The 10770-nt window shown below is 48.8% G+C and overlaps 2 protein-coding genes across 2 annotated transcripts; one reads left to right on the forward strand and one right to left on the reverse strand.

Moving 5' to 3' along the window:
- Nucleotides 1-464: 464 nt before the first annotated feature.
- On the forward strand, nucleotides 465-3925 carry LOC101003193 (putative PRAME family member 26; the record flags this gene model as incomplete). Its single annotated transcript, XM_031660529.1, has 2 exons — nucleotides 465-1069; nucleotides 2806-3925. Coding segments are annotated over 2 exons (1167 nt in total), but the record flags the coding sequence as incomplete, so codon positions are not given.
- A 1893-nt stretch (nucleotides 3926-5818) lies between these two features.
- On the reverse strand, nucleotides 5819-8676 carry LOC101001109 (PRAME family member 12). The gene is given in 17 exon segments (XM_031664546.1): nucleotides 5819-6311; nucleotides 6314-6353; nucleotides 6355-6405; nucleotides 6407-6539; nucleotides 6790-6791; nucleotides 7454-7563; nucleotides 7566-7635; nucleotides 7637-7724; nucleotides 7727-7785; nucleotides 7787-7818; nucleotides 7820-7867; nucleotides 7869-8019; nucleotides 8164-8173; nucleotides 8408-8432; nucleotides 8435-8570; nucleotides 8572-8622; nucleotides 8624-8676. Coding segments are annotated over 17 exon segments (1389 nt in total). The 3' UTR covers nucleotides 5819-5981.
- Between the last annotated feature and the right edge of the window lie 2094 nt (nucleotides 8677-10770).

Raw genomic sequence — 10770 nt, forward strand, 5'->3', positions numbered from 1 at the left:
CTCCTCTAGTGGCACTGAAAGGCACCACGAAAAATGAGAACTGGGCCAGGCATGGTGGCTCACAATGTAATCCCAGCACTTTGGGAGGCCAAGGCAGGCAGATCAAGTAGGGTCAGGAGTTTGAGACCAACCTGTCCCAACATGGTGAAACACTGACTCTACTAAAAATACAAAAATTAGCTGGGCATGGTGACAGGAGCCTGTAATCCCAGACACCTGTGAGGTTGAGGCAGGAGAATCATTGGAGCCTGGGAGGTGGAGGTTGCAGTCAGCTGAGATCACACCACTGCACTCCAGCCTGGGTGACAGAGGGAAACCTTGTCTAAAAAAAAAGGGGGGGAACTGGGCAGGATCCAAGGGGAAAGCAGGGTGGAGAATAGTCAGAGAGAGGGAGAAGAAGCAGGGAGGGGAGCAGCTGCTATCCGGGATGTGGAGTACAAGTTCAGAAGTGAGTCCTTAAATTCTCAGTCTCGCCTCTATTTTCCCACAGGAGGTGGAAGCTTCAAGTGCTGGATTTACAGGATGTCAGTGACAACTTCTGGATGGTTTGGTCTGAATCCATGGCCCATGGGTGCTTTCCCAATGCCATGAGGAACAGAAAACCAGTGCAGGACTGTCCAAGCATGAGAGAACAGCAGCCCTTCACTGTGTTCATAGACCTTTGGCTCCAGACCAGGACTCTGGATGAATACCTCACCTGCCTCCTTCTGTGGGTCAAGCAGAGGAAAGATTTACTACACCTGTGCTGTAAGAAGCTGAGAATTTTGGGAATGCCCTTCCACAATATCAGAAACATCCTAAAAATGGTGAACCTGGACTGTATCCAGGAGGTGGAAGTGAATTGCAGTTGGATACTGCCCATCCTGACACAGTTTACCCCCTACCTGGGCCAGATGAGGAATCTTCAGAGGCTCAGTCTCTCCCACGTGGACGTCTCTCACTACGTTTCCACAAAGCAGGAGGAGTTTGTTACCCAGTTCACCTCTCAGTTCCTCAAGCTGCACTACCTCCAAAAGCTTTATATGAACTCTGTATCTTTCCTCGAAGGCCACCTGGACCAGCTGCTCAGGTGAGGGAGGGGGGTGAGCTTTCTCTGCAGACCACAGCAGAGCCTATGTTACAGTAAAAGCTAGTGGGCATCTACTGTGAGCCAGCCCATGAGGATGTAACAGTGAAGGGGACACTAGAATGTCCACGTATTGTCCCGTTGGTGGCTCTGTCCTGAGTGGGTATCACGCAACCATCCCAATAAAGGCAGAGACATCAGCTGGGGTAGATGCTATAGAGAGGCAGCCATGCTAGGAAGCCAGCTACTGGAGGGTTCAGATCAAGTGAGGGTGCCTTTCTGAATTCTTCCCAAGGATGTGTCTAAGTTAAGATGATGAAAAATAGGCCAGGAATGGTGGCTCATGCCTGTAATCCTAGCACTTTGGGAGCCTGAGGCAAGAGGATAACTTGAGCCTAGGAGTTTAAGACCAGTCTGGGTAACATAGCAAGATCCCTGTTAGGAATGAATAAATAAAAAATAGAAACAAACAAGATAATTTTTTTTCTTTGAGAAGGAGTTTCACTTTAATTAGCCAGGCTAGAGTGCAGCTGTGACCTCTCAGCTCCCTGCAACCTCCACCTCCCGGGTTCAAGCGATTCTCCTGCCTCAGCCTCCCAAGTACCTGGGATTACAAACGTGGGCCACCACACCTGGCTAATTTTTATATTTTAAGTAGAGAGAGGATTTCACCATGTTGGCCAGACTATTCTCAAACTCTTGACCTCAGGTGATCCACCCGCCTCAGCCTCCCAAAGTACTGGGATTATAGGCGTGAGCCACCGCGCCCAGGCAACAAGATAATTTTTAAGAAGATGATGGGAACTGAGGAAGCGAAGTGGGCACCGAAGAGGGGGATGCTCAGCAAACCTGCACATTTCAGAATATAAGCTTTGTGTCCCACCGCTTGGTGAACACGAATGATCCCATCTCTAATTCCCTGTCGTAATGGGTTGGTTTAAGCTCCAGTTAAATTAATTACCTAGGAAATGCATGATTCTGAAACAGAGGGTCAGGGAGCAGGCAGAAAGAGTGGTGAAAGTGATAGATGGCTTGCTGATGATACAGGCATGTCAGGGACGTGTGCAGCCTGCCCACCCCAGCTGATGTTGCAGGATCCAGTCTGGGTTTGTCCCTTCTGCCTGTGTCTCCACTGGGCTCGTGTGGCCCAGAGATGTGGTTTTCTGCCTGACAGATGAGGAAAGGGAGCTTTAGGGATTCTGTGAACTTGATCCATTCCTATAAATGATGGTGAAAAGACTCAGCCTCAAATGGATCTTTCTATTTTTATTTTTCTGATACAGAGTCTCGCTCTGTCACCCAGGCTGGAGTGTAGTGGCAGATGTCTGCTCACTGTAACCTCCATCTCCTGGGTTCAAGCAATTCTCCTGCCTCAGCCTCCCAAGTAGCTGGAATTGCAGGTGCCCACCACCACACATAGCTAATTTTTGCATATTTAGTAGAGACAGTGTTTTGGCATGATCGCCAGGCTGGTCTCAAACTCCTGACCTCCGGTAATCCACCAGTCTCAGCCTCCCAAAGTTCTGAGATTATAGGTGTGAGTTACTGTGCTGGGCCTAAAATGGAATTGACCTCAGTGGCAAAGCTCTTCATCACGCAGCGTCCTAAGTGTTGACCAGACAATCAGAATGACCCTGGGCTTGGGCAAAATAGTCTTTTCCCTTCACCTTGACATTCCCCACTACCCTCAACTCACCCCTACAATTCCCCAGAACTAACTTCTTGTTCTGTCTCCCCAGCTGTCTGAAGACCCCGTTAAAGATCATCGCAATAACTAACTGTGTGCTTTTGGAATCAGACTTGAGGCATCTGTCCCAGTGCCCGAGTGTCAGTCAACTAAAGACCCTGGACCTGAGGGGCGTCACACTGGCCAATGTCAGTCTTGTGCCTCTCCAAGTTCTGCTAGAAAAAGTTGCAGGCACCCTTGAGTACCTGGACTTAGATGACTGTGGCATCGTAGACTCCCAAGTCAGCACCATCCTGCCTGCCCTGAGCCGCTGCTTTGAGCTCACCACCTTCAGCTTCTGTGGAAATCCCATCTCCATGGCCACCCTGGAGAACCTGCTGTGCCACACAATCAGACTCAACAACTTATGCCTGGAGCTGTATCCTGCCCCGCGGGACAGTCATGATGCTGATGGTACTCTCTGCCAGAGCAGATTTGCCCAACTTGGGGTTGAGCTGATGGGGAGAGTGAGGGACTTACGGCACCCCAAGAGGATCTTGTTCTGTACTGACTACTGCCCTGACTGTGGCAACAGGACATTTTATGGCCTGAACATAGATCAACGCTGCTGTTGAACACCTGCCTATTTGGGTGGCTGTCTTCTGGACACTTGGAAACTCAAACCTAGGTCTTACATACATCCTAATGTGAGCACAGAAACCACCGCTTCAGACACCGGCTCTGAAGTGGGAAAGGAAAGGTGATCAAGCAGGGGCCGGACTTGGGGGAAATGTTGACATGGATTCAATGGGACTTTGGGGACCTGTGTCCTATAGAGTCAAAAATGGGAATGGGAATGTCTAGAGTGGAATTCAGGTTTGAGAATACATGAGGGAGTTCCCCTTCCATGGATGGTTATAGAGAAACAGTCAGAAATAAAGGGAAACTAAATGGAAGCTGTCTGGTGCCCTCTATTATCAAGTAACCTGCTTTCCAGTTTAAACCTCAGGAATCTTCAGTTATTGATGCAAAAAAAAAGTGAGGGGGGGACTAGGTTGTCCAATCAATAAGATGCAACCCAAGAAAATCAAGGCATTTACATGAAATTTGGTTATTTTAATCAATTTCCTCCCTTTCTTATTTTTGAGACAGAGTTTCACTCTTGTTGCCCAGGCTGTAATGTGGAGCGCAATAGCAACATCTCGGCTCACTGCAACCTCCATCTCCACGGTTTAAGAGATTCTCCTGCCTCAGCCTCCCAAGTAGCTGGGATTACAGGCCTGTGCCACCATGCCCAGCTCATTTTTTAATTTTTAGTACAGACAGGGTTTCATCACTATGTTGGTCAGGCTGGTCTCAAACTCCTGACCTCAGGTGATCCACCCAACTCGACCTCCCAAAGTGCTGGGATTCCAGGTGTGAGCCACTGCGTCTGGCTCTTTTTTTGTTTGTTTTTTAAAGGTGTCGCTCTGTCCCCCAGGCTAGAGTGAGGTGGCACAGTCATAGCTCACTGCAGCCTCAATCTCCTGGGTTCAAGCGATCCTCCCACCTCAGCCTCCTGAGTAGCTAGGACTACAAGCATGTGAACCACCAGGCCTGGATACTTTTTTTAGTTGAGACAAGTTCTCGCTTTGTTGCCCAGGATGATCTGGAACTCCTGAGCTCAAGTGATTCTCCTGCCTTGGCCTCCCAAAATGCAGGGATTATAACTTTGAGCCACCACACTCAGCCTTCTCCAGTTCTTCACTTCTCTTTAGACATCTGTTACCTCCTTGTTAGTTTCTGTGGCTGTTCAGTGGGTTAATACACACTAGGTGGACACTCAGGGTCTGGAACATTAGTGGGCAAGAACGGTGAGCCAATCCACATGGAAAGCACCCTCTTCTCAGAGTCTTTCACTGCTCGCCAGATGCTGAGACCCTGGCCATTCCCTGTGAGTCTCCACATGGCTCCAGAAGCCTTAGCTGGTGGACGCACAAGGAGCCACTCTATTCCCGCTGCCCTAGAAAGGGATGTCCATATTGTGTATTAGCTGGAGCCTCTGGGCGGCACCAACCCTTGCTTGTTCCCTTGATGACTAGCAACCCTTCTTGAATTAAACTGGTTGTAGCCAGTAAAGACAGCCACACTCCCTTTAAATAAAATACTAAAACTATACAGGCATGTAACACTTTTTAAATATTTCCATCTGACATTTAAAAAGGTACATCTTTTTGGGGAGCTAGGTCAGATCGAGGACAGATTTTCTCATAACGCTCCCCCACCCTGCCTCGCCCTCCGCAATCAGGAAGAGACTAGTGCAGCGTATTTTGGAATCTCACATCATCGAAGGGTGGAGAACGATCAAGTGCCTGTGGGTGATGAGTGACCTTCCCTGTGCTGAGGAAGCCTGCATAACGGCACTCAAGTGAAGGATCCTGCTGAGGATTCAGGGGCTGGTGTTGCTGTCAGGGATCTTAGCCAAGAGCCTCAGGTTCCCTGTAAAATGAGGATGGTGTTGTCCAACAGCTTATGGGACCCTGGTAGAATCCAATAAGATGGTTCATGTTTAGGGTTTGGCATGGGGCCTGGCATACAGTAAGATCAATACATCTTGATCTTTTAGCTCTTCTCAGCAGAAGTCCCAGCATTTTCCACGTTTCAATCCCGCCTCCTATTCCTGACAACAGGGAGGCAACAGGAACCCAAGGCATGCAATGGGGCTAAGTTTCTTCAAGTCACCACAAATTTCATCATGACTCTTCCAAACAGCAAAGCCCCAGGAGCCAGCAGGGGGCATGGTGGGCAGTTCAGGACTCGATTCATTCCTAATGATTATAAGATCAAAATTTCCAGTCCATCAGTCTCGGGTGCCATCTGCTGGTAGATCAGATCATATGGTGTAATTTAGTGTTGCAAGGATCATATTTTACGGTATTTTTAAAATTTTACTATTATGAGCCAGGTGTGGCAGCTCATGCCTGTAATCCCAGCACTTTGGGAGGCCGAGGCAGGTGGATCCCCTGAGGTCGGGAGTTCGAGACCAGCCTGACCAACATGAAGAAACCCCTTCTCTCCTTAAAATACAAAAAATTATCCAGGCATGGTGGCACATGTCTGTAATTCCAGCTACTCGGGAGACTGAGGCAGGAGAATCCCTTGAACCTGCGAGGTGGAAGTTGCGGTGAGCTCATGCACTCATGGCCTAGGATTCAGTTCCCAAATGACCAGAAGAAAGCTCTAAATATATCCACCCTGATGGACAGGCATTCAGCAGAGGCGGTGACTGGGATGCAGGTCATAGGAGGCCCTGATGCCACAGTGAGGGCAGGGGACAGTGCTGAACACAACAATCTTGGGCTGCCTTAAGTCCCTCAGTGTCTTCATCAGCTCAGCCCCAAGTTGAGCAAATCTCCTCCAGCAGAGAGCACCCTGGGCATCATAACTCTCCAGAGGGGCAGGGTACAGCTCCAGGCTCAGCTTGCTCAGCCCGACGGTGTGGCGCAGCAGGTTCTCCAGGGCGGCCACGGAGATGAGGTTCCCACAGAAGCTCAAGGTGCTGAGCTGGGAGCAGCGTCAGGGCAGGCAGGATGATGATGTGGGGAGTCCGTGATCCCACAGTCGCCCAAGTCCAGGGTCTGCAGTGGCCTCAACTTGCTCTAGCAGAACGAAGCGCAGGGGCTCAGGCTGAAATGGCCAGTGTGATGCCCCTCAGGTCCAGCTCCTTTAGCTGGGACGGGATGCTCGGGCACCAAGAGACATGCTCAAGTCCTACTCTTCTGACAGCAGGGTCGGTCATGACGACCGCCTCCCGGGGCCTGGAGACACCTGGGAGAGAACAAGGAGGAGTTAGAGGAGAGTGGGTGGGAAGACCCTCAGGGTGAGAGATGACAGCCCCTACAACCCAAGGCTGCTCTGCTCATCTGAGGATAGTCAGCACCAAGGTGTGGGAATCCGGGAGACTCTGTCTCTTCCAGGACAGTCCCAATTGAGGCTCAGTCCTTCACCACCACCAGGTGACTGGGTCAAGCCCATGAACTCTAAGGCTCCTTTCTTCATCTGTCAGGCAGAAAACCACATCTCTGGGCCACAGGAGCACAGTGGAGACACAGACATAAAGAACAACCCAGGCGTGGATCCTGCAACATCAGCTGGGGTGGCCAGGCTGCAGGAGTCCCTGACACTTGTATCAGCAGCAAGCAAACCGCTGCCTATCACTTTCTCCCTTCCCCACCTCCTGCCCTCACCCTCTATTCCATCATCATATTTCCCATACATTAGTTACCTGGACTTGAGCTCAAACATTTTACTGACAGAGGGAGAGACAGATTTTGCCTGTTCACTAGGCAGGTGAGGACAGACCTTATATTTTAAAACAGAGGGGTGTGATGGGCTTTCTCTTCTTTTAGTGCCCTTTCACCTCCCTATTTCCATGATCTTAACTTAGACACACATCCTCGTGGGAGGAATTCACAAATGCACTACTAGATCTGAACCTCGCAGTTGCTAGCATCTTGAAGTGGGCAGCCTCATAGCACTCCAGCCCAGGAGACCCTGGCTTATTGGCATGGCTGTGTGACACCCATTTTAGGACAGAGCTGCCAACAGACAATGTGTGGACATTCTAGTGTCCCTTCACTGTGACCTCGCCACAAGCTGGCTCACAGTAGATACCCCCTGGTTTACTGTAACAGAGAAAGGCTCTGGCTGCAGGTCTGCATGGTGAAACCATCCTTCCTCACCTGAGCAGCTGGTCCAGGTGGCCTTCAGGAAAGAGACAGAGGCATGTAAAGCCGGAAGTAGTCCAGCTTGAGAACTGAGAGGTAAACCGGGTGACAAACTGCTCCTTCCTTGGTCTGGGGGAATGCAGGCAGAGACATGGATGTTGAAGAGAACAAGTTTGGCGGAGATTCTCATCTGGGCTCCAGGCAAGCAAACCTATAAGAATGGACAGCTCCTGTAGGGCAGCACACTTCCACCTGATACAGTCTAGTTCCACCATGTTCAGGACCCTATGATACCGTGGATGGCATTCCAAAAAATCTGCAGCTCCTTGCAACACACATGCAGTAGCCTTTCTCTGTTTGCCCCACTCTAAGAAGTGCTGGTGAGGGCCCATCCAGAGTCCCATTCTTGAAGCAAAGGTCTAGGGTCACTCAACAAGGGCTGCTGCCCACCCAGCCTTGGACAAGTTCTCTGCTGTTTGTCTCTACTCAGGGCCTCGGGGAGGCGGTGTGCAGAAGCTCCACCATATGCCCTGTAGTTCTCATCCACATCCCGCAAGTCCAGCACTTGGAGTTCCACCCGCCTTCGTGGTAAAAGAAGAGAGGCTCCAAATTCTACTTCAACGATTTGAGCTTTATCCACATCCCAGACACATCAGTGACTCCTCCCCTGCTGCTTCTCCCACTCTCTGTCTTCTTTTCTCCATCCCTCTTTTCCTGAAACCTGCCTGGTCCTCACTGCTAGTGTTCACCTCAGTTGCCACTGGGAGGAAGCAGGTTCCTGACCTTCGCGGGCCCTGCATGTGCAGCCTTCCCAGAGGAGCTGGACAATGGCCAAGGCCTCTCTGAGCTTCCTCCCCAGCCTCCCATCAGAAGACTCTGGGCCACCCTTTGCCTCCCACTCTTCTGACCCTGCCAACCCTACCTGGACAGTCTGGGCCCCTCCCACCTGGTCACCTCACCCACATGAACCTTTCTGGGCAAGCAGTGCATCAAGCTTCCCTCCAGCACAGCTCCAAGGTCTCCAGATGACGATTTCATCAGGACCCTAGAGGGAAGGCAGGTGAAGGGCCAGGCCTGCACCATAGTTTTCTGTGGTCTCGTAGCATCCCTGGTAAAGGCCTCATGAACAGAGAGGGAAAGAGCTCCTGGGCAGCTCCTCCAGGGTGGGATGGCTAACGCCCGCCCCTCAGCAGACTCTGCTCAGCCAGCTCCAGCTCGGGTGGGGCCTGGAGGCTCATGCTGATGAATCTACGTGGAAAACTTTCAGAGAAAGAGCATGATTCTATGGCAAATCACACATTTCATCATCTCCTAGTGCCAATGCCATTGCTCTGGTAGTGATGAAAGGTAATAGTTCACCCCAATTCGGGCCTGCACCCTGAACACAACTGCACTTGCCTCCTGCTGGGTACCAGGAAGATTGTCTTCCAAATGATGAGAGGGGGCAGGTGACCACTGGCCCATTCATTTCAACCATTGCTGCACTAAATCTCAGTAATAATTGGGAAGCTAAGCTGAGGATCCTGAAAAGCTAAGCTCCACCTTCGAGAAAAAATATTTCTTGTCACTTACCAATTTAAACAATGGAATGAGAATGTCCTGTGGCCCCACACAGCCTACGTTCTCAGTTCCCACAATTAACATGGTTGCAGAAGACTAAAGGGACTCCCTTTAAATCAGTGCCATTATTTTTATTTTGAAAAATTGTAACAAAAAGTTGTGAAAGCACCGCGGACAGTATTCTAAGAGCCTGGGTGGCTAGTAATAAAACTCTAACTCTCTAGGATGAAGGTTCCCATGTTGATCTCACACAGACCTCACAATGACCCACTCTTTTAGGATGGAATCTAGGGGAAAAAAATTGATCCCATATTCAGAACAAAGACTCCACTCTTTTGGAGAATGGTCTATGGAATATTTAAGGTTTTAGTAAAACATAAGCCTAACATGTAAAATCACAATGCCAATAAGTCTGTGGAACCATAATTTGCTGGGCACAAACCAATAATTTCAAATGTCATGAAATAGAAATTCAACTAGTTGTAAGTTTTAATATCTTTATTAAAAAACTGGTTTGGATACAAAATTTGAAATGACAAAACCAAGGACAAATCAAATTTTGGGGGATGAAGACAAAACTACATTTAGAGGAAAATCAGCCAAATTCGTTCTATCTTGAAAACAGACATGAAGTTCTCTTCTGCCACCTTGGGCTGCAGGTCACCGGCCCCGACTGGCTGGCTGCAGATCAGATGGGCATGAACCCAAGGAGGGGGTGACTACCGAGCTTTCTCGACTCAGTTTGCAGGAAGGCGGTACTCCTCTCCGAACCAGCAGTACTCCAGGTGCCAGGGCTTCGGTCTCTTCTGTGCACCTGTGGGAGCTTTATGGACCTTTCTAACCACACCCTCCCCTTCTCAACAACCAGCTTCAATCAGAAAATGATGTCTGATTAGATTCCAAGTTCCACCCAGTTAACTTGATTGAGCTTGTGACTTTCTTCTGATTAATTGATTGAATCTCAGATATACATTTAGTGAAAGTGGAAGTATAAATTAGAAGAAAGTCCATAACCTATTATTCCTTGATTCCACAACACGATGGAGTTTGACTGACATGAGCGCTTCATAGTGATGCAGGAAAGGGTTGAATCTGTTTCTGGCATTTGACAGAAAAAACAAAACCAGAAGGTATGAACTTTACAGTAGATTTTTCCAGTTCTGTGAAGAAAGTCATTGGTAGCTTGATGGGGATGGCATTGAATCTATACATTACCTTGGGCGGTATGGCCATTTTCACGATATTAATTCTTCCTATCCATGAGCGTGGAATGTTCTTCCATTTGTTTGTGTCCTCTTTTATGTATTTGAGCAGTGGTTTGTAGTTCTCCTTGAAGAGGTCCTTCACATCCCTTGTAAGTTGGATTCCTAGGTATTTTATTCTCTTTGAAGCAATTGTGAATGGGAGTTCACTCATGATTTGGCTCTCTGTTTGTCTGTTATTGGTGTAAAAGAATGCTTGTGATTTTTGCACATTGATTTTGTATCCTGAGACTTTGCTGAAGTCGCTTATCAGCTTAAGGAGATTTTGGGCTGAGATGATGGGGTTTTCTAAATAAACAATCATGTCATCTGCAAACAGGGACAATTTGACTTCCTCTTTTCCTAATTGAATACCCTAACTGAATATCCTAAATTTACATTTGCTAAATTACATCTTGCTTAGTTATTTCTTTCTCCTGCCTGATTGCCCTGGCCAGAACTTCCAATACTACATTGAATAGGAGTGGTGAGAGACAGCATTCCTGTCTCGTGCCAGTTTTCAAAGGGAAT

Source organism: Papio anubis, chromosome 1 (assembly GCF_008728515.1).
Source record: "Papio anubis isolate 15944 chromosome 1, Panubis1.0, whole genome shotgun sequence".
Classification (NCBI taxonomy): Eukaryota; Metazoa; Chordata; class Mammalia; order Primates; family Cercopithecidae; genus Papio; species Papio anubis.